General features: G+C 41.6%; 2 protein-coding genes across 3 annotated transcripts in view; both read right to left on the reverse strand.

Annotated features, from left to right (window-relative positions):
- LOC308311614 (metalloreductase STEAP3-like) overlaps nucleotides 1-24,406 on the reverse strand; it is a 351,330-nt gene that overhangs the window by 268,579 nt on the left and 58,345 nt on the right. The gene's annotated exons all lie outside the window — the stretch shown is intronic.
- cfap221 (cilia and flagella associated protein 221) overlaps nucleotides 1-24,406 on the reverse strand; it is a gene marked incomplete at both ends in the record, with an annotated part of 50,767 nt that overhangs the window by 11,773 nt on the left and 14,588 nt on the right. The window contains 11 exons of the mRNA XM_080758531.1: nucleotides 504-589; nucleotides 3,223-3,396; nucleotides 5,432-5,539; nucleotides 5,821-5,901; nucleotides 9,365-9,465; nucleotides 10,685-10,775; nucleotides 12,937-13,035; nucleotides 19,242-19,329; nucleotides 20,079-20,190; nucleotides 21,242-21,359; nucleotides 22,160-22,280. Coding sequence (XP_080614657.1) covers nucleotides 504-589; nucleotides 3,223-3,396; nucleotides 5,432-5,539; nucleotides 5,821-5,901; nucleotides 9,365-9,465; nucleotides 10,685-10,775; nucleotides 12,937-13,035; nucleotides 19,242-19,329; nucleotides 20,079-20,190; nucleotides 21,242-21,359; nucleotides 22,160-22,280 — 1,179 coding nt within the window. The remainder of the gene's footprint in view (nucleotides 1-503; nucleotides 590-3,222; nucleotides 3,397-5,431; nucleotides 5,540-5,820; nucleotides 5,902-9,364; nucleotides 9,466-10,684; nucleotides 10,776-12,936; nucleotides 13,036-19,241; nucleotides 19,330-20,078; nucleotides 20,191-21,241; nucleotides 21,360-22,159; nucleotides 22,281-24,406) is intronic.

Below are 24,406 nucleotides of genomic sequence, written 5' to 3' on the forward strand. Positions count from 1 at the left end.
TGAAGCCTATGATGTCATTCGTTGCAGTCTCTCGTTTGGATTGAATTATTTCATCATCTAGCAGTTGATGAAATAACAGGAGGTCGTTCATCATTTTCATCAAGGTGGGAACGATCGGTAGGTCGCCCCTGAGACGTGATTGCGTTTTGGGTTGGAAAGGTAAAATAAATGTTTGTTCTGAAAGCTGCAATCCCAGATGTTGACTCGCCCGAACTCTACTTTGGAGAAAAAATTTAAGTCTGATCTTTCCGACGAAATGTTTGGTGGTCAGAGACAGTATGGACTGCCCTTTAGAGTCCTTGGACTAGACTAGGAAGTCTGATCATTGATCAAAAATAGTTTGGCAAATATTTCATCATTGAAACACTTTAACTGAATATAATTACACTGTGTATAATACATACTTTATGGACACACGGATATAAAAGTACATAGTTTGATATATCGATTAGGTGCATCCTGATCTTAAAAGAGAGGGATTAAGTGGTACATTTGGCTGTTACCTGGGCAGTGGACAGAGGTGAAACTCCAGGTCACTCTCCAGGTATTTAGGGGTGATCTTGTAGGTTCGGAGGCCTGGGGCTGGGTTCTAAAAACAAAAACACAGAGGAATGGGAGAGGGTGGGGACCAAAACACATTGTAAGTGCTGTTATTACAATGCTTACTAAAATAGCTCAAATACATAAGTTCATAAAGCACAAGTAATCTTAATTTCATGATACAATAATAAATATGTGGTTCATAATTGATTTCATGCGAGGTTAAAAATGTAAAAACATGATGTGGCAGAACAAAGTTCCCTGTCAAGGGCACAGTGGACTAAATAAAACATTGGCATTAATAGGGAAACATCAGTCTGGGTTATGTGAGCGTCAGGAACAGGAGACCGTTGAACATGTTCTTTTGAATTGCAGAGGGTATGAGCCAGAGAGGGAGGCGATGAGGTATCAGATGAGGGACATAGGGGTGCAGGAATTAAGAATGGGGGAAAGAAGACATGTTAAAATTCTATTAAGAGTTCTTAAAGGAAACAGGAGTGTTTGACAGGATATAGTTTAGTTAAGGGTGTGTGAGAGAAAGTGTGAGTGTGTGTATTCATACGGTTGATCCAAGAGATGGATCACTAGATGGTGGTAATGCACCATAAATTGGTTGCCAACTGTAAAACAACAAAAAGAAGTAGAGAAGAAGTTCCCCGTCTGTCACAGCTGCACTGGACCATTATTGACTGATTTATTGATTGCACACAGGTGGTACAAACACCTCTCACTCAGGCCTGGGCTATAGGCCTACGTATATGGATCTTTTGCAAAACGGATATTTTCGTCCTCCGTTTTTGAAAAAATCCCTACCCATACCAGAGTCCACACACAAACGCAGAAACGCATTGAACACAGGATAAAATCACTGCAGTAGCAGGTTTCATTTGTAGGCTATATTATTAGATTTTTTTATATATTTACACTTATGAGGTGCCAATGATATTTTTTAATGAAGGAATAAGTACCGCATTTTAAAAGCCACCTAAATTGTCAGTGGAAGTGGAACATGTTTCTTTCATCGTCTTTACTTTACCTTTGCCCTAGCGACTAGGCAAGTCCTGCAGAGAAAATAATAGCCGAGTCGGGAACTTCCCATACTGTAGATCCGAAGTCCCGTTAGTCCGAACATGCATTAAGGTTGGCGAACATGCACTGCTCCCGCGCTTGCCGTTGTCACTGTGCCTGCATGCCGACAATGTGCGCGTGTGAACGTTTATTAGCCTACATTATAACGTGACATTTATTATACACCTGGAAAATATAGCCACTCTAGAAGCTCACAACTGGTTGTGGACACAACACTTCTATATAGGTCTGACTCTGCTGGTGCCGTGTAAATGTCACGTTATACTGTAGGCTAATAAAAGTTCACAGGCGCACCTTGTCGGCATGCAGGCACAGTGACAACAGAATGCAGTCAAGGGTGCACCCTTTATTACCTAAACAGGAGAGAGATGTGCCAAATGCGCACGGCGACCCACTGTATACTTTCTTCTGAACAAACAACGCTATTTATTTGATGCGATTCCATTCACACCTCTCTTTCTCTCTCTGCACCCTCTCTCTCTCTCCTCGCATGACCATGACCATGAAACGGAGAGCAAAATACAACAATAGAATATATAGTGTCACATGCGGCTATGCACACACCACGCATAGACTTGTTGGTGTATAGCTACTGCACAATGGCATTTGGCCTGGGTCATTTGGCATGAGTCCATTGGTAGGTTAATGTCCACAGTTTATCTCTAGCGGTTCGCAATTAACCTATTGTTCAAGCTTCGCACTCGGCACCAATACAAATGAAATCACCAGTCCGCACTGGACTAGTAGGCTAATATAATTATTATAGTAACAGTGATATATAAACATGAACAATCGGATAGATATCCATGTAGTTTCCATGCAGGCACATAGGCTGCATTTCTAACCCAATTATAGTAAAAATGATATGCGCTTAATGAGCGGTGGCGTCATCGTTTCTCAAAAGCTCCGTTTCACATGACTACACAGATCCACTGATCCGGATACTTTCGAAAATCTTTATCCGTTTCCAAAAACCTCCGTTTGAGTGTCCGAAAACGCCGTTTGCAAAAGATCCATATACTGTACGTGTAGCCTGGGCCTCAGACTCGTCACTCTGGTCTGCACAAGGAAGCAGTACACTTGCAGCAGTGTAGTGCGTTTGCACTGCTAAAGTTATAAAGGACAGCTACGTTAAGGAGAAATGGTCAAAAAGACTTTAAGCAACGCAAGCACCAAGAACCTCTTTCCACAACAAGCGGCCAACGAGGTATTCTATATTTTAGATTAGTCTGTGTTGGTTGTGTTTGATCAACATAACATATTCAGCTGCGCTTCGCGCATTTCTACTGTACCTGCATTTTCATTTGTTGGTCAATAGTATGTACTGTTATGTAATTTGTTTGTGTGTTTATTATTTTTGTGTGAACATACATGCCATGGAACAGCTGAGGGATGAGAAGAATGCCTGAATAAATGTTCAACACACTGGCCAGTGAGCACTGACTGACATCTACTTGTTTTTCTTCATCTTTCTTTTTTCTGCATTGATGCAATTGCTTTGAGGTTACAGTAGCACTAGGTAAAAAGCGAGTGAGTGAGTGAAAGGAAAACACGGACACAACAGTGCCCGGGGTCAGCTGAAATGTTCCTTACAAAGATCCTGAGTGGGTGTGTAGGGGCCGATCGGCGTAGGAGGGTTTCGGCGGAGAAGCTCAGGCTGGCGGTGTCGGCGTCGTCCTCCTCGACCCCCTCCCCCTCCCTCTCGGGCTTGGTCTCCGCCGAGGCCAGGGACTCGCCGGGGGACGTCAGCCCGGGCAGAAGCTCGTCCTGGGAAGGAAATGCACAGTGCAGTGTATGGCTAAAGAGCAGCTACTGTGGATTTACAGTACTCTAGTAAATGTACTCAGTTACAGTCCACCAAACACTAAAGGGACAGAAGTTCCCGAGCCGAGCGTGCTCTATACTGTCAACTGATTTAGTCCTTGGGCCGAATGAGATGTCGGTACCACTAAAAAGGGACAAGACATGTGTGGTATAATTTTGTTCATCTGACATCCAGGAATGAGAAAATGTGTGATAGCAGTTTCAGAAGGGGAGCTGTACCATTTTAGTTGTATACTGTGATTATGCCAAACCACATATTTCATTGTTGTCTAAACCAGAGGTTCCCAACCACTGGTACTGCACAGAGTAGAACGAAAAAAGACAAAAGCTGAATGAAATATTTATATTATTACAGGTAGTTCTTCTGAGCAAGCAATTGATTAAAATAGGCTATCCAGCCGTGCTGAAATGGGCATGACTGCACCCCTATAGCTTTTAATAGAAGATTTGAGAATGGATTAATCACATTAAAAATATCATCAGTGGTGCTGATTAGTGATTAGACTGAGTTTTGTCAGAGCAGGAGCATTATTGGCTTATGAATGGAACAAAAAGAGCACATATACGCTCCTGTATTTTAACTAAATAAACAAATAATAAATTGTATTTATCATGGTGGTACATGGAGAGCCACATATTTTCTTAGGTGGTACTTCAGTATAAAAAGGTTGGGAACCAATACTGTAGATGAACGCATGGACTAAAGCCAAATTAAAATCTCACGACGGCCAAGTCCTAATATGCGATACACTAGTGCTGTGTCTGATAAACAATGGGCTCTATGCACACGCCATTTTGGAAAAAGCTTGGGCCCTATAGGCTGATGCTAATGAAGGCTATGTTCCATTCTGGTCAAACAGAGTCAGGGTGCTGCTATTTTGTGCGTGTTGGCGATCACTGGAAACACTCTGCTGCACCAGTGGGTCTCAAAGTGTCCTTGAGTGGGCTCCAAATGACCCATAAGGGTCCATTTGGTTCCATTTGTACACTCTTAGAGTTATGGGGGGTCCTTGAAATTAAAAAGTTTGAGAACCACTGCACACTAAATGTAAATGGAACAGAGCCTTAATTAGCATCATCGGTAACACCTGTGTAGCTGTACAGGATCAAGAATGTCCACGCATGTGTTTGGTCCGACTAGTCATTGGTCCGAAACACGACAACCCACCTCAAACCCTAATCTAACCATAACCGCAAGCACGGGAGCAGGCGCTAGTCCTAGTATTAACAAAGTCCACAGTTCTACATTACAGCAACATTAGGCAATTCACAACAAACACATTACACTCAAAAGATGACAATAAAGAATATGTACCGTGTGTGCCTATATGAACCATGTGCAGATGACTTAATATTGTCTCTCTCTGATGTTCCCAAAACAATGCAACTTCTCTCCAGGAACTCAGTTCAACCTCTGACCCTTACTGACAGGTGACGTCATGTGACACTCTTTTGCATAGGGTGTATTTTTGCCTTGTGTTGTGATATAACCTTGTAGCTTTTAACATATTTGTTGTTTTTAATTCCGGAAGTACTAGGAAGAGTTATTTGGTGTGCATGTAGCCCATTAGCACAAAATGCAGAATTGTGATGTTTTGGTAGAGAGTAGACACACCAGTTGAAGAACTTTTGTATTTTGAAATAAAATCCACCCTAGCTCCCTCCAGCCACCAGGAAGAGGCTGTGACTAACATCATCCACCTTCACTCTGTCTTGGTCGGCCTGTCATTCTGTCATTCCGGCCTGTCATTCACACCCATTTTATCTCTCTCTCCATCTCTCCGTCTCTCACTTTCTTCCTCGGTCTCTCCGTCCCCTTGTGCCTTGATCTCCATCAACCTCTGTCCATCTCAGTCTATGTCCAATCAATCTCTCTCTGTTGTAGCTATACCGGTAAATCCACCACCTTCTCGCCCTCCCCTCTGTGCCACAAGCCCACACAAACCCGTCTCTTTGTGAACCAGTGCTTTATAGTTACCAGGGCTCCAGTGCGTAGGGGTCGGGCCAGGGTGGTGGGTATGTAGCCAGCGTACGCCTCCCATGTCGACTCTGCCTGGTATTCCACCTGCTTGTAGCGCTGAGGAACCTGTTAACACCACCACCACACGCCACGTTAACGTCCTGTACAGTACAACAGTGTTGTTTTTGGCAGCAAGATTTTGATTTTAATTTTGGTCGTACATTTTTCGTCTTAGTTTTAGTCGAGGAAAACAACACTGCAGTACAACCACGGAGGGAGGTGCTTTGGCGCTTTTATCGAAGTGCAGCGGTTCCGTACAGATGGAACCAAATCTCAGAGATATGGGTTTCGTTTTTCATAAAACGAAACATTTGAGAACCACTGGTATAGAGCTGCTTATACAGTACCTGGAGGTTGAAGTAGGGGATGTTTGACATGACGTTCACATCGATGGGGTCCACGGGAACTGGCCTCAAATTAGAGGGAACCTGAAGATGAGAGAAGGAAATGCTGCTTTTTGTATACATGCCCCAGCCAGTTCCCGCAGATAAAGTAGGCTATGTACATAACTACAGGCTTTCATAACTAGTACAGACATTAATATAGCCCGCTATTTACTTGTACAATTATATAGCCTACATTTAACAAACAAGCTTGATTGACATTTGTAAATAGGTCAAAAACAAAAACTGCTACGAGGATAAAACCAGAAAAAGCACTAAGTAAAAGGAAAACTTGACAACCGTATGGAAGAAGTGGGAGGCGAGGGGGGTGCGCTGCCCGTAGCTGTCCCTACCATCAGTCTTAACTGACCACGTATGTACAATTAAAGACAAGTTGTTGTATTCAGTTTCACATTGGTTTCGCTTTGGTGACAGTATATCATTTCACTTTTGCGTTTCCTAGTCGCCGACTCGCGGTATGCAGTATGTATGCAGTATCCATATTGCTCCCCCTGCTCTTCCCAAAAGGGCCAATTGAACAATTAAGTGCAGACACATGAGGACCCTCTACGATGCTTCTGAACGTCAAAGACTCTCGTGAGTGGCAGTTGTTTTGAAAAACGGCGGCTACGACGACGGACCGCCTAGCTATAGCACATCGCCGGCGGTGATGCGCGTCGTCTTTGCCGTCGGGTTGGAAACCTTGTATGCGACGTCGAAAACTTTTCCGAAAACTGGAGAAAATAAACTGTGTTCCAATTAATCCCAAACAATGTAGTTATTATTTAGTCACGAGCTATAGTTAAGAAATGCTTTTAACAATAGCAGTAATGAGGTTGCGCACTGTGATTATGCAGAATTCATTCTCACGGCTATCATGATTGGTAGACAGGTGCTGATGAGGGGTTGGAAAGCGTCAGGGAGTCCATCGTTTCATGACTGGTTTGTGGAGTTAGGTAAGGTTGCAGCATACGAAGAAATGGCATATAGGAGGTCCGACAGACTGGACAAATTTATACGGAAATGGGGAGGATACATAATGCACATCGCTGTCAATCCCATTATGGTGTGAGCGCAACGTTTATTTTTCTCTTGTTTTCCGTGTATACAGTGTAAATTGATACTACCCAGGGGTAATGGCATTTCTTTTTCCCTTTTTTATTAATTTGTTTTATTTTATTTTATTTTATTTTATTTTATTTTATTTTATTGTCTGTATTGTTTTATCTTTCCTGTAAAGATTTTGTTGTGTAATGTATTTATTATTTTCTTGTCTAGTATTGTTTCGTTTGTTGTCTTAAATGTTTGTGAAACTAATTGAAAAAAGCAATAAAATTTTGAATCATAAAAAAAAACAATAGCAGTAATGAACAGTGTGAACTGCTACTGTCAGGCAGGGGATGCTGAAGTGTTAATGCAAAGGCTGACTTCCCCCTATGTATATCGTTGCTATTGGGCCAAAACCTCTCAACTCCATATTTTAACTTGTTGGGGTTTTATTGGTAGATGAACGCCCTACTTTATCATACCACAGCACCACACAGAAGCATCAAAAGTAGCAGATCCACAAACTCGAACCGCGGCGCTTGTTGCTCTAGCACTTTTGATACTTTGATGAATTTGACTCCTGAAAAGTAACAGTTTGGAACATATGAGGTTTCCACCCGACAGACGGTAACAGTGCCACACACTTCATGCATATTTGATATCTGCGGCTGTGTGATGTCTTCTATTTGCACAGGAGACTGAAGTACTCTGCCTTTATATTTCCGGGTACAGACACTGTATGTATATTTGATATTGCTTTGTTTTAATATAAGATGCCCCCCTCCCCCCCGCCGCACCACCGCCGCCTTCTATTCATATTATTATTTAATGTAACTGCAATTCATGGGTAGCTACTAGCTAGTATATTAAAAAAAAAAAAAAATCTTTCACTGCCCACACGCCCACGGTTAAATAGGTTTTAATCATAATTATTCTGGAGAGAAAATCTCAGGAAGCCTTTTTTTTTCCTTTTTGCTTCGTGTGCTGCTTAATTACATGGAATTATCACTAAGAGGCAGGTGAGGGTACGCGTAATTGTGTGTGTCGTGACTAAGACGCCATCTGGGGAAACCTGTAATCTCCGCGAGGTTCGCCGCTCACACAATGAAGGTCTCCATAATTTCCATTTTTATTACACGTGTGTTGTGTGTACCGTAGCGCCGGGTGATGGGACTTCAAATCAATATTTAAAAAGTTTGCATCGATTACGATTAATGAACGATGTGTGTGTGTGTGTGTGTGTGTGGGGGGGGGGGGGGGGGGGGGGGGGGGTTAATAGTGAAATGTTAAAGCTGTAGTCCGGCAGCCGAGGTGGACGGGTGGGAAATTTGGTATATAGTCTTTTTTATTGGCCTAAAATATTGTCTATATACATACATTCATGAATCCACTTGCTGATTGGGCAATTTTTTTATTTGGGTTTCTTGTGACCCTACCATTAATCCTATGGCAGGCGAAAATGTAAAAAATTTCAAACTTTCCTTTTGCTTTAAGTAGCATGTGACATGTCAAACTAGGGGGTTTTCATGATTCTGAATCCATTCCAAGCATTAGTTTTGCACAAAATAGACACCTTGGGCTAAAAACGTCCATAGACGTGATGAGGTCAGCACATTTGGACACATTTTGTGTCCAATTTTTTTTAATTCAGAATCATGAAACCCCCACTATTTTGACACAATTGTCACAAGCTACTTAAAGCATGATGACATTTGGAACATATTGGTTGTCTATGGTGTGGTATAAAAAAATGGCCATCATTTTTTTCGCAATGTTTCTGGCAGAGCAGTCCTCTCCAAAAGACCAAAAGTGCAGCATGACATCCCAGGTTAAAACTTATTCCTTGAGCTTTTGGGCCTGTGCTGTGGTGACCAAATTTGACTGAGGGTTTCAATTTTCGTTTCATGTCATATGAAAGCAGGGAATAATAGCTTCAAATTGACATATTGGTTGTTCAGTTTGACCCACCAGTTTTGGAGATATGGCTTATAGAGTAATGTCTTGCAGAGAAAACAGGGTTGAAAGGATCACTTTGTGGTCTCTAACGTTACACATGTTTAAGCATTTATTTCATATTTTCATGTCGATTTCAGCTCTGACACTTATTTCGGACATGCTCTAGTATGTGAAGAGTCTGCCTGTGTTATTATTATTAACTCATAAAAAAAAATAACCTTTGGGAGGTGGAAGGTGTAACATCCGTCTTTTTGTATGCTTTTGCCTTATTGACCTGTATGCAATTTGGAATATACCAATAAAGAAACTGTGTCGATTTAGTGATATAAGAAATACAAATATACATGAAAACCAAAAATGCTCCTCAGTTATTTGATTAACCTACACAATAAAGATACAGTGTATGTTGGGGATAATTGCCCGTGCCCTAGTTGTGTGTGTGTGTGTGTGTGTGTGTGTGTGTGTGTGTGTGTGTGTGTGTGTTTCGGCAACGTGCTGCACCTACCGGTCGGACATCGTCATGGTGGTGAAACACCGGAAAGGAGAAAGGAAGCACTCGGTGCGGTGAGACCTTCTTCGGACAGCTTGTCTCCTCTCCCCCCACGCCTGGGAGAGACAGACAGCTTGTCTCCTCTCCCCCCACGCCTGGGAGAGACAGACAGCTTGTCTCCTCTCCCCCCGCGCCTGGGAGAGACAGACAGCTTGTCTCCACTCCCCCCACGCCTGGGAGAGACAGACAGCTTGTCTCCACTCCCCCTGCGCCTGGGAGAGACAGACAGCTTGTCTCCTCTCCCCCCACGCCTGGGAGAGACAGACAGCTTGTCTCCTCTCCCCCCGCGCCTGGGAGAGACAGACAGCTTGTCTCCTCTCCCCCCACGCCTGGGAGAGACAGACAGCTTGTCTCCACTCCCCCCACGCCTGGGAGAGACAGACAGCTTGTCTCCACTCCCCCTGCGCCCATGGGAGAGACAGGCCGGTGAGTCAAAGCACAATAATGCGGAGAGATGCAATAAAAACGTATGTATATGTGGGGTCAGTGAGCAAATGTCAGCCACATGCTACTACTTATGTATGAATACATGCAGACGTTGCTATAAATATAAATGGACACATATCCCCTGCCGGAGGCATGTACCATGTTCCCTGAACCCTCCCGGCGCATCAAAGGGGTTCCATTAGCATTGCACCGCTGGATAGAAATTCAATAACGTATTTATTGCTGCCATTGCATGAAAAGTCATACTTTGTAGGCTAGTCAATTCTGTAAGGACCGTAAAGGCATCATCACATGTCTGTTTACAGCTTTGACCAAATGCCGTATAGTATTAAAATTGGAATGTGGCTAGACTGGTGGTTGGACATCACAAATATAATTGTTACCTGGTGCAAAAGAATATATCACAAATGTCACGTTTCGGGTGATGTAATGCTCTGATCGGCTGATTAGCTGTGTGTTGTTTTTTTTTTTAAATATTGAACTAATGGAAAGTAGTAAAAAGTGCTCTTAACTCCATTGGACCCTCAAAATGTCTGCTAAAACAGCTAACTCCACCACCTCTCCCCCTCTCATGGAAATAATTGACAATATATAAAGTTACATCACCAACTTTGATGAGGCTGTATTGCTTTGTTTTAAAAAAAAGATAAGGTTTTCTTAATTTCCTGAAAAAGTAGAAGTTATGAGGTTTCCTCCCGACAGCAGAGATATGCCTTTTCCCCAAAGGTTACTAAACTTAACTTCATAATTGAGTCAGTCATGCATTTTGCGTAATAAGTTATTTGAATTAGCCAGACTTTTGGAAATAATCCATTGTAAGACACGCACCACCTTTTTGTGCAGTGGGTAACTTCTTAACACTGAGCGCCAGTTTCTTCAAAGAAGCCAGTCTCCGGGTCATACGACATTGGACTGTTACCTGAAAGGGAACAGAAACACATATTTGAACAGGGAACCCCCACCCTGCATAGCCACTATTATCCAGTAGCCGATGTGCTGTCAGTTTTACTGCTTGTACAAATGTAGTGGTTTTGGCAGAAATTCACACAACTTGACAAAACGTTTTTAACCTTTGTCCTTTAACCCTGATTCCTGTAAATTCCTGTAATATATATTCTTCTGACCATTAGAATGTCTAGAACATGTTTTATTTATTATTGTGAAAGATATCCCCCAAATGTAAATTATTAATTTATTATTATGATTTTAATAATTATTATAAATGTGCATAAAATTTGCATTTCCTACAAGTCCTACAAAGTCCTAGTAGTAGTAAGGTTGAAATCTCTTTTTTTTGCAAGTAGAAATAGATCCGAGCCTTGCAGGGTTAGAGGGGACGGACTCCTCTGTCACAGCCCCTAGGCTGTGGAACACCATCCCCTACTCCATTAGAACTCCCCCCCTGCCTCCATTGACGTTTTTAAATCCAGACTAAAAACCCTGTTTTACTCCCAAGCGTTTGATTGGCCGTGATATGTTATTTGGCTTTGGCTTTTTAACCCATTATTATTATTATTATTATTAATTATGATAACTTTAGTCTGCTTATTATTGTGCTTTTACTGTCGTGTTGATGAGATGTTCTGTGCAGCGCTTTGGTACAATGGAAATTGTTTTTAAATGTGCTTTATAAATAAACGTGATTTGATTTGATTCGAAATCGCTAGAATTATGTACATGTACAAGAGACAACCTTCAGCCACTAGATTTCATAATGCCGCTCTTAAAATACTTTGGTTGCATTTCATTGTTACCTGATTCTAGTCTTTAGTCAATTTTATTTATAAAGCACATGTAAAAACAACCAGAGTTGAGCAAAGAGCTGAGAAATATTAAATGAAATAACAGAGTGTACTCCCGCAAAGAATAAGGTCGCAAATGCAAGTGGACAAGATGAGTTTTCTCCGACGGGCATCTCCCTTAAAGATAGGATGAGAAGTTCAGTCACACGGGAGAGACTCGGAGTAGAGCCGCTGCTCCTTCACCTGGAAAGGAGCCAGCTTAGGTTAGGATGCCTCTCGGGCGTCTCCCTAGGGAGGTCCTGGAGGTCCATTTGCGCACGTTCACGTATGAAACATAGCGCTCACGTGTCATGGGCCCAATAACATGAACGTGCGCAATGTTAGTCAATGGACCAGCGCTGGCTCGAGCTGCAATGACAAATTTCGCCTCAGGGTTTCCTCCGGGTGCCGTCTCTATTAATAATTATACTCCAAGGTAAAAACAGACGCACACATGGATAATGGTGGCTGACGTGTCACGAGCATAATATGTTTTTGGGGGCAGGAACACCAGAGGAATGTGGCGAAACCATTAGTCCATTATCTATTTTATCCCCTATATTCTGACCTTGTTGATGGTGAGAAGCCTACTTGTTGTTATTTCACACAACAACTAGGCTTAATAAAACCCATTTTGGCAAAGTATACTGCTGAAACTGAGCACTAGCACTGTGCGCTAAACAACACCAACTTGATACTGTTTATTTATTTTTAATGTTTTTTTGTAGCTTTCGCCTTTACAAGTCTGCATGATTTTTTTTTGTTTGGATAAAAAAAATTGATCAATATGAAAAAAGAGAGAAACAAGGCATTAGAAAACCGAATGACTGTGTTCTTATTATGGGCAGTGTGGTAGAAAGTAACAATCAAGTAGATTTACTTAAGTAACTGCAAAGTGGAGAGGAGAGAAGTATTTCAGGAAAGAACGGACGGTTCACGTTCACCTGCACCTCACTCCCAACGGAATGTTTTGACAGTGAAGGAATACGTGACCCGACACCGAGAGAGCCAGAGTCAGCGCTGGCAGGCACGTCCCTATGGGCTGCAAAGCTATACAGTATATACGCACTGGAAGCAACCTGAATGACTCATGCATTTATCATGGAGGACTGGAGATTATGCCAGCGCTGCCTTAACTTAAAAGCCTGGAGGTCAGTCGCCCATGGGGTCATTGTACAGTGTGCCGTGTGCGTCCGTGTGTGTGTGTGTGTGCGTCCGTCCGTGTGTGCGTGCGTCCGCGGCACATGCTTATTTATGCATACATGTACATGTATGAATATGCATGTTAAATGCACATACCCTGCGTGCAGCCTGCTGGAACAGCCTCAGTGCCCGGTGTCTGACCTGGAGCAGACCGCTGCCGTAGAGCTGGAACGACGGTGGGGTTCCTCTGGGCTCCTGGAGAGACGGTAAGACGGAAAACTGAGTAATACATTAAGTTGTAGGATATTTGGTTTGAGAGGAGAGGAGAGGAGAGGAGAGGAGAGGAGAGGAGAGGAGAGGTTCATATTCACCTGTCCAACTTCACAAAGCACCCTTCTTGTGGAGAGTTTAGTCTGGTCCAAATGCACGTCATCCCTCACATCTCCTTTCTTTACCTGGAGACCATTACAAGAAACAGCTGGAACTAGGAGAAGAAACACTCACAGGGAGTTTCAAACAAACTACCTGCAAACATGTCACTGCCTTATTTAATGACCTATTCCACAAAGGGTATTTTACAGTTTATAGTGCAATATTTGACCTGCAAACTTAAATGCGTTTCATGTTGCGTTCTTCTCGCTAGCGGTGACAATTAATGCTACAGCGCGGTTATGGGTTGCTGCAGAGTCGCCGTTGAGGTGTTTCGCAAGCAACACAAGAGTTGGGGTTAAATAGCACATGGAACTGGGTAAAGCAGGGCGCACCCCAAGTCGGTCGTCAGAGTTACCACAGGGGGCCCCCAAATCTTTGAGTGATAGGAATGTCTTTTTATTTACACTAGCCCTTACCCGTTGTGAGATATTGCCCCCCCCCCCTTGTGGCTGGTGGGGGTACTGCGCCCTGGGTATTGTTTTCGCATTTGTAATTCACTAATAAATTAATTATCAATTTATAATTTGTTAAATTGGAAAAAGGGCTTCGTTAAGACCTCCATCAATGCCTGTGTGAAAGGTGGGAGCGATTCGTGCAGGCAGTGAGGAGCTACGGCAGTTACAGTGACCCACAGACACACATTCATTCATTCATTCAGACAGACATTGGCTTAATTATAGTATGATGATGATGATGATGATGATGATGATGATGAGGGAGGTGTTATGGGAGGCGTTATGTGAGCTTGTAGATCGGCTATTTTCGGCATGTAGAGGTAACAAAAAAAGAACAGACCAAGTACAGAGTCAAGTTTACTAAGTGTGAAGAGGAAAAATGTCTGGAAATGACATACAAACAAAAACCGTCACACAAAAGTGATGACAGTGCTGTCAAACAAGAAGCCGTCTATGAAACCTAAAAGAAGAAGTTTATTCAAAACGTTCTACAATTATATAGCGGGGGTCCCTGCTTCATCTCTCTCAGGTAAGGGGTCCTTGGCCTGGAATGAGCTTTCTTACATTTGTAGAACAGAGCAAGAAATTGTGTGGAGAGAGAATGAAAAACGATTGATTCATGCTTTATTATTGTAGCCATTGGAGCGGTTAAAAAAAAAGAGATGGTACTGTATCAACCTTGATTTGCAGCACGTCACGGCTTCCATTGCTTGGATACAGTAATGACAATGGGGTATGGCAGCCTGCGTGTGATGTTTTGTTTATTGCTGATTATTATGCGTGTACCACCATGAGCCAAAATACATCTTGTTGTGCTGTCGACAGCATGATTGAATTACAAAAGAAAATGACTCTTATTCTATTTTATTTTTGTCGCGCCTAGCATGCCCGCAGCATTAGCGCCAGTGACAGCAGACCCGTTGTAAATTCTAACTGATCCATGTGGACTAACCACTTTCATGCTAAATACACTGTATGTATAATGTATGTGAACACTTTGGGTACACATTTGTGACCTAATTTGAGGGCCTGCCATTGGATGTATTTAATGAAATATGGCTTATAGAGTAATGTAAAAACGAGTTGAGAAAACAGGCTTGAAAGGTTCACTTCTGTGGTCTCTAACATTACACCTATAGCTACATGGTTTAAGCATTTATTTCATATGTACATGTCGATTTCAGCTCTGACACTTATTTCAGTGAAGAGTCTGCCTCTGCTATTAACTTATTTTGGAGAAAAAAAAACATTTATGCTCGTGGTTACTGCTGACTTTCCCCACAGAGGTCAATAAATGTCTAATGACTGTACTCTTCCATGTGCCAAATGACGCGACATATCTCTGAAACCTTGGTAATTTTGTTTTTAGTTGGTTGAAGTGCTCAATGCTTTTTTGCTTCATTGTTAGTCCAGTTGTTGATTTGACTATCGGTTTTCTTGTCTCAGACATCCTCTGCTGAAGCTTAACTGTACCTCTATCCTCTATCAAGATAACATTGCTTATCTAACATCCAGATAGAACAGCACTGGTTAATATTAAGTCTATCTTTTTTAGTTCTGTTCAAATAATGTCCTCACCAAGCATGTAATGATTCACTGAACTCACATTAGGTTGAATCACAATACGATTTTTCACGATTTTTAAAACCTTTTTTTTAATGATTTATCTCAAAATGTAGACAGTGATATAATGAGGATAACATGTGTCTCTTTTTTCATTATTTTGGAGGTGGTGGCGTGGGCAATGTGGATTTAGTATTCAGAGCGTAATTTAAAATGCAAAAGAACATTTTATGATTATGGATGGCTGCTGCATGTGCCTCAACCAGTGACCTTGTGCAAACAATAGTGTGTTGTAAAATCCTGAGCGAGCATTCACACTCTGACTGTAACCAGTGTTGTTTTCGTCGACTAATACTACGACGAAAAATGTTCGTCAACTACCTTTTTTCAGTTCACTGACGAAAACTAAATGGAAACTACACAACAATAGGCCATGATGATGGTGACTAAAACTATGACTAAATATATTGGCAATTTTGTCAACAAATAAAAACTAGACTAAAATGTTAGGAAGGGACTAGTGGACACTGGACAAGAGATCTAGTATAAGTCATTTTACACTTGAAAATAGCAGATCTACAAGCTCACAACGCGTCGGGCTGCTTGTAGATCAGTTATTTTCAGCAAGTGTAAAATCAGCCATTGTGATGGCATCAAGGCCTGTCAAAATACACTTTAGTCGACTAAATCACCTGTAGATTTATTTAGTCGACTAAAATCTTATGATTAGTCGACTAAAACTAGACTAAACACTAAAACATACTGGGTGACTAAAATGTGACGAAAACTATATGAAAACGTTTCAAGAGTCTATGACTAAAACTAAAATAGAAATGTGCTGCCAAGAACACTGACTGTAACAGTGTTGTCGGGCGGGCAGACAACAACCGTATTCTAACCGCTTGTGTTTCTTCCTAAATTAATAATGCCCTACTTGATCACGCTGCACACAAAGGCATCAAAAGTGACATATCTGCAAGCTCGAAATGTGTCGCCTTTCTTTTTTTTACTTTTTATCCTGAAAAGTGACAGTTTTAGACATATGAGGTTTCCCCCCCACAGAGACGATATCATATATAACTGTCTGAGTCCAATGGTCGTAAATCATCTCAATGTGCTGCCAGCACACCTAACATTGTCAAAGTTATGTCATTGAAATAAACCGCATGAACCCTAGTTAGTGTCGCTGTACTCTGGTCATAACAGGTAAACATGAACCCTAGTTAGTGTCGCTGTACTCTGGTCATAACAGGTAAACATGAACCCTAGTTAGTGTCACTGTACTCTGGTCATAACAGGTAAACATGAACCCTAGTTAGTGTCGCTGTACTCTGGTCATAACAGGTAAACATGAACCCTAGTTAGTGTCGCTGTACTCTGGTCATAACAGGTAAACATGAACCCTAGTTAGTGTCGCTGTACTCTGGTCATAACAGGTAAACATGAACCCTAGTTAGTGTCGCTGTACTCTGGTCATAACAGGTAAACATGAACCCTAGTTAGTGTCGCTGTACTCTGGTCATAACAGGTAAACATGAACCCTAGTTAGTGTCGCTGTACTCTGGTCATAACAGGTAAACATGAACCCTAGTTAGTGTCACTGTACTCTGGTCATAACAGGTAAACATGAACCCTAGTTAGTGTCGCTGTACTCTGGTCATAACAGGTAAACATGAACCCTAGTTAGTGTCACTGTACTCTGGTCATAACAGGTAAACATGAACCCTAGTTAGTGTCGCTATACTCTGGTCATAACAGGTAAACATGAACCCTAGTTAGTGTCACTGTACTCTGGTCATAACAGGTAAACATGAACCCTAGTTAGTGTCGCTGTACTCTGGTCATAACAGGTAAACATGAACCCTAGTTAGTGTCTCTGTACTCTGGTCATAACAGGTAAACATGAACCCTAGTTAGTGTCGCTGTACTCTGGTCATAACAGGTAAACATGAACCCTAGTTAGTGTCGCTGTACTCTGGTCATAACAGGTAAACATGAACCCTAGTTAGTGTCACTATACTCTGGTCATAACAGAGTATAGTGACACTAACTGTGTTTTTAAACTGATTTACTAAGTGGATAACTGGAGATTGCAAAAACATTAGGCCGACATTATGTGCCGTTTGTGTACAGTAAAGATAGACAAGCTAGATCTTTGGCTGTGCGTGCGTGTGTGATGACTGATGTGTGCTTTATAAACACTCAAAGTGGAGAGGAGATGCAGGAGGAAGTACTGTTAAGTGTCCATGTTACTTCTGCCAACTGTTCCCACACACACACACACACACGCACACAACCACATGTGCACATGAACAAGCATGTATACACACGCACACACACACACACACACAATGAATATGTAAATATTTCACCCGCAGACATTATCCTGGCTTAAGATGCTAATTTCCACGGTGGATCTCAATAAAGTCTGTCAGAAAACGAGCAGAGGGGGAGAGCACAGACACATCACACCAAGCCTCTGTTCTGGTGGTGGAAAAAAAGTATACCCACATTCTTTACTTAAGTAAAAGTATCAATACTGCAATGTACTCTTTTACAGGTAGAAGTCCGGATTTCAAAAGGTACTTGAGTAAAAGTACTAAAGTATCGGCATCAAAATATACCCAAGTTCAAAATGTATACAAAAGCATTTTGAAAATAGATGTATATATTTTGGCTATTTGAAAAAAAAAGCAGATCTACAGGCTCACAATGCGTCACATTATATATAGTGCTGAAGTGATTAATCTGTTTTGTAATGATAATCAAAAACTACAAAGTAACTAGAAACTAAAGTTTTAAAAATAAATGTAGTGGAGTAAAAGCACAATATTTCGATCCGAGATGTAGTGGAGTAGAAGTCAAATGTATTGAAAATACTCGAGTAAAGTGCAGATACCTCAAAATTGTACTTAAATACAGTACTTAAGTAAATGTACTTAGTTGCTTTCCACCATAACTAATACTGTAATACTGTGCAACTGCATGGTCTTCCAGCAGTATGAGGCACCTTGTGTTACCTCATTCACGAAGCCCTGTTTCAACCAGATGTTTTATTTATAGCTCATTATGTCTGCGGAACAACCTGCCTCGAAACCGCCGCAGCACGCACAGTAAATTAACTTACTAAAAAGAAACTAACACATAAAACGTGGTCACGCCTCACTTCACCCATCTTATGTGTCAGTTCCGCTAGATCACTGTGGTGGCAAAATTCATAACACTATGGTATTGATTAATTGAATGTAGCCTACTAGGAGATGGGAAATTGTAACCCTCTGATTACCACCTGTTCTTCTCTGACAAACTCATTATAGAGCACCGTCACTTTCAGTAGAGGGCGCCAGTCCACAGGTTCGTGTGTTTTTTTATTTGCATTGAAATCCCCATAGGGGGATTTGAGATCGCTTCATATAAGAACTGTGTTTGAAAAATAAACCGTTCATCCCAGCCTTTCTGTCAGGGGGTGGCTGTGCTTCGTTAATAGTATGTCATTTATATTTGATATAGCCAGTTTGTGGAGAGTTTGCTGTCAACACATTGAGTTCCTGAGATTCCTCGTTGACGTAAGCTCAGCTGGCAGTGTTTTGACTCGTACTAACCACAAAACATCAAATATCATTTTTTTTTAAATAATTAACATGTCAGTTTCTGTTGTGCGACGGGCAAATTTTCATTTTTTGGTGTTTTAAGCATTATGTTATACTTTAGCTATTATAAAATACTATATGTACAAGCTCATAGCGCTACGAGCTTGTAGATCTGCTATTTTTGAAAAATCGTGAAATTGTGGATATCTTTGAATATATTCTTTCAGTTTTTACCTCAAATCTTTGCTTCTGGGGGGGGGGGGGGGGGGTCCCAAACCGCAGGTTGAGAAACAGATCTCCAACCGCTTGGAAATCCATCCTGTGCCGTATACTACTGTATGCTTTATGAACATGGGGAAATGCAATGCCAAATGTGTCCCTATTCAATAACAACCCGCATCAAAGAATAAAGAAGCCTTACCCTGTATTCATAGAGAGCCATCTCCCTCTCCTCCAATATCACTCTCTTGGTCTCCCCCGACACGGGGTCTTTGCCCAGACGAATGTGCCTGAATGAGAAACAAAGAAAATGGCTTTAATCTAACATGTAGGGCAATGAGGATGAAAGAGAGTAGCACGGCAGAAGGGCATTTGGGTCTGTATAGCTGTCTGTTTAGCCGATTGCTCTGGATCGGAACTGCAAACAACAGATTGTGACCACAAAAAGCCCAGTCCTTCAGGCACATACAAATACTTAACCCATTTTGGGGCGGGAACCCCTTTTGGCGTTTTAAGCATTATGTTATACTTTAGCTATTCAAAAATAGCAGATCTACAAGCTCATAGCGCGGCACCGAGTGCCGCGCTATGAGCTTGTAGGTCTGCTATTTGTTTTTAATCGGGAAAATGTAGTGCAAATCTTTGAATATATATTCTTTCAGAGCAAATGTTTTCAACTCAAATCTTTGCTTCTGGGGGGGTCACTGGAACAACATATTTTGGGTCAGATGTGGGTCGGAGGCCAATTACATAATTTTGGGGTCCTTGACATGAAAATGTTTGAGCACCACTGTCACTGAAACAGAAACATAGGTTTTTCAGAAAACTGTCAGGATTTAGAAGGCATTGGTAGAATCGTCCTCAGGTCTAAATGGGTTAAATTAAAATATAAAATATAAATTGAATAACATGTGTGAACTAATGTTGAAATAATTAGCTAAAACCCCATTATCAATAATCCTAGGTGTATAATAAACCCAGTCCATTTTACCAATGGAATGGCTGTTTACAGTCTCTTTACAGTTGAAATGAAACCCACCATCTGAGGTGGTTGTCTCTCTCCTCCTGGATGGCCTGTTGGACTCGCTTCATAAACAAAGCCTCCTTCACCTGCCTGCTCTGCACATCGGCCACGATGCCGCTCGAAATGGCTGAAGACAAGACACATAGTGACATAGCCATACAATAATACACACATGCTGTGCATGGGGGGGGGGGGGGGATTTTATTTTCACCGGAATAAAAATACTTTTAGTTACTCCACTGCTCCCTCAAAACCTCACAGACAAGATTTTTCCTTCAGGTGAAAAAAATCCCATTCGAGCATGTGGCTAAATGGGGCTTTTTACACATTTTTATAGCGATTTATTTTTTTTATCATTTACTATAGTCCTACTAGAGTCTAGTAGGACTATAGTAAATTATCTTTTGTGGACAGATGTAATTTCTTGGGGTCTAGTAACAACATTTTTGTATAAACAGCTAAAATCCCTATAACAACCTAAAACATGAACCTTGGTTGGAAAAAAAACTAAAGTTGTCCTTTAATCATCGTGTAAATGCAGTGGTGCAGTGTGTATTCGAGGGTGGGGGAGACCATTGTTGATTTCGTCGACTAAAACTAAGACGAAAAGTGTTCGTCGACTACATTTTTTTCACAGAGGATAACTAAACAGAAACTAAATGAAAACTAAGCTATGACGACTATAACCAAGACTAAATATACTGACAATTTCGTCAACAAATAAAAACTAGACTAAAATGTTAGGAAGGGACTAGTGGACAAGAGATCCAGTATACTGCAAGTCATTTTACAATTTGTTGCATGCTGAAAATAGCCGATCTACAAGCTCACAACGCATCGCGCTGCGACGCGTTGTGAGCTTGTAGATCGACTATTTTCAGCAAGTGTAAAAACAGTCATTATGACGGCATCAAGGCCCAAATACACTTTAGTCGACTAAATCAACTGTAGATTTAGTCGACTAAAAATCTTATGATATTCAGTTGACTAAAACACTAAAATATTCCAGGTGACTAAAATGTGCCTGAAGAAGGTCAATAGACCGAAAGCTTGCCAAATAATACATTTGATTATGCGCAGATCTGAGTGTGCGGATCTTCCCTTTATTTTTTCGACTAAAATGTGACTAAAACTAAAATCAAAATGTGCTGCCAAAAAACAACCCTGGGGAGACCGACCTTCCCTCAAGTCTCTGGAGGTCAGTGTATGGGTGGATCTGATCAGCATCTTGGCCACTCCAGCAGGGGTGGAGACATCCAACGGAGGCTTCGGTCCAGCGGCCTGATCTCTCACAGCCTAGGTTAGGAAAACCATTAACTCACATGAACCACGTGAATCCCAGTTCCCATGGCGTTCCTCACCAGCTCCACATGAACCCTGACGTCCCCCATCTATTCTGGGCATGGTCGTGATAGGCGAACCGTTCCAGTGGAAATAGACAGAAATAGCCCATAGCTCCGATTTGATTGAGTCGGGAGCGGATTTGAATGGGGAACACAGATGGCGCCTGTGTGTGCGTATTCCCCGTTCAGATCTGCTGCTGCAGAACCAATCAAATTAAGCCGTAGGAAAATGAAGCGGAACAGGTAACGGGTGTGACACCTTCTGGACACCTTTGGGACTACAGCTATGCACAGAGCCCAGGCGCCCCTTAGTTTCATGAGGAGGGGGATTATCTGCTCCACACAACCAGGTAAGGATGGCTGGCTTTGCTGTGTTGGCAGTGTTTTGCCGTGAAATCCGCTACATTTCTTAACCATTTGTGATTTTTTTTCCTTCGTAAATTAACGCCCTGCTTGATTATACCACAGCATCACACAAAAGTGTATGTGCCTAGCCTATATATATTAAGTTATTTATTTGTTATCCTGAAATCCTAGTGAATCCTAGTGACGTTTAAAACAATGTTCACTCTATAAAAGCAAACATGTTTCGACCTCTCAACGTCTCCATCAGTTCTCGCCCTTGTGTGTGCTCGGATCTCTTTTTCCTTTCTTAAGTCTATAATATAGAAGCACCATACACCGTCACATCTCCTGTTGACCACCCGGTTGGCCTCGGCCCCTGTGTTTTTCTCAAAACAAGAGTTTCCGTACCTTCAGTTTGTCTGCCTTCCTGGTCGACCTGCGTTTGGTCGGAACCGCAGGGGCAGGCGAGGAGGACCCTTTGCACTCAGACACGGCTTCATCTCCTGCACCACGTCTGCTCTCCAGCTTACTGTGACAGAAACATAAACCGTAACACCCTCACAAAGACACAGAGGTTGAGTGCGATCGAGACATCAGACTTCTGTCCACTCGTAACATGCATCGGAGATTGGTTTACGTTTATTTTACATGGAAATATGTATCACAGTGGAGTGGACAAAACCAGGTGCATTGCACCAGTGTTTTAGAATACGTATGTGTCCACAGGAGGCTTAGAAACAACAACAACAATAGAGTAAACAATTAAAGTGCACAATTAAAATACAAGGGCATGGGTGTGGGGCATAAATACAACTATATAGACCAAAAACGTTTGTACTATGTTATATAGTGTGATAGTTTGAAAACCATTTGCTTAGACTAGTGCAGGCACTGTTCTCATTAAACACATTTGATTTACCGTTTTATTATAATTATAAAATAATAATAATAAAGTATACAATAATAAAGTTTCTACATAATGACGCTGAACCCGAGCATGAACCTGAAACAATAAGTCCTAATCAGCCTCCGTCACTATGCAATGTGTGGGCGACAACTCAGGAGCAAAGATCAGGGTTGCCTATTCACAGAGGCATTTATTGGACAGAATTCAAATCAGAAATGTCTTTCTTTCCGTCTCTCTTTCAGGGGAAAAGCGTGTCAAAGGTAGGTGCTCAACATAAAAGATAATGTCTAGGATAAAGAAAGGGTCGTCGTCGCGTCATCGGTAAGTAACGGTTGTTTTGCCACAAGCTCTAACACTGGAGTTAGACAGAAACCAAGATGGGAAGATGTTATTTAGAGGCAGCCCATTCTCCAAGAACTATCCCACTCCCACATAGACTTACTGTATGTAGGCTATTTGTTTGTTGATACATGAGCACAGATTGCACTGACAACCATACAGTGTGTAGTAGGTTGTGTATAGAACGTGTTGATATGACAAAAGTATACAGGCTATATATATACTGTACATTTGCATTACCCTGTGCCCAGCCCGTGTATTGTAGGTCCGGTTGCTCACGTATTATCTATATAATATATATGATATTAATCTTATCATTACATATTTTTGTATATTGTATATTTTTGATACATATATTTGTTCTTGTTATGTTTTGTTATGTATGAGGAGTGACAAATAAGCCACGCTGATTCTCAGGAACCGGACAGACCAGCAGTTGACTTTTCATTCCATCACCTTTTGTCATAATAATATCAAATATTTAATACAGACTTCGCCAGTGACAATATGTTCCTGCATAATGCAGTGTGTCATATTCATACTTTATATGACAAGGAGATGTACACTTCATCCATATTTGATTAGAAGTGCCTGTGCGTGCGTGCGTGTGTAAAAAAAAAGCTGATAAACCATCTAAAAGACACACATGTGACGTCCCAGACGACCTACTGGGTGCTGGATCAAAAAATAATAAAAAACTGCACACCCAGTATTACTGCAATGAAATTGGAAATGTTTCGGGTCATCCTCACGGCCTTTACCTGTGTTTTTACCTGTGTATGTACACACACGCGCGCGCACACACACACACGCACACACACACAACATTGCTCAATCTAGTCATAACTCCTCATCTCTCTGATTTTTTTAAGATATGATCATCCTTTGATTTGTTGGCGTTTGGGGGAGCAACAACAGTACACCGAGAGGAATCACGGCTCATATTATGCTAAAAAAGACGCTCTAAAAGCACAAAGCATAATCCATCTCCACATCGAACCGTTTCTTTGTCATCAATTATTAACTCCTGGCCGAGATAACGCCACAACCAACAGGGACACATACCACCACCACTGAGTGATGGATAGCCCTTTCTCATGGGAACCTGGATGAAACGTTAAGCTTTTTATGTGCTGCTCGGTGGCATTTTGATGTCGGGAACGAGTCGTCACTGCAATATAACTGTGTCAAATGGATAGTAAGGTTCGATGTTAAATCACAATATCCAAATTAAATGAAGAACGCTAAGGATTTGGCAGTGTAGTTAAAGCGGAACTATATAAACTTCCCTCTTCTCCCCCGGATTTGAACCAGATTATTATTTTAGGATCATTTTACTCAGGATTTGGTGGTGTAGTTAATTAGTTAACAAAGTGAACCATAATCTCTGCAGGATTATTATTATTATT

This window comes from Protomyctophum bolini (genome assembly GCF_963924005.1).
Source record: "Protomyctophum bolini genome assembly, chromosome: 24".
NCBI classification, from domain to species: Eukaryota; Metazoa; Chordata; class Actinopteri; order Myctophiformes; family Myctophidae; genus Protomyctophum; species Protomyctophum bolini.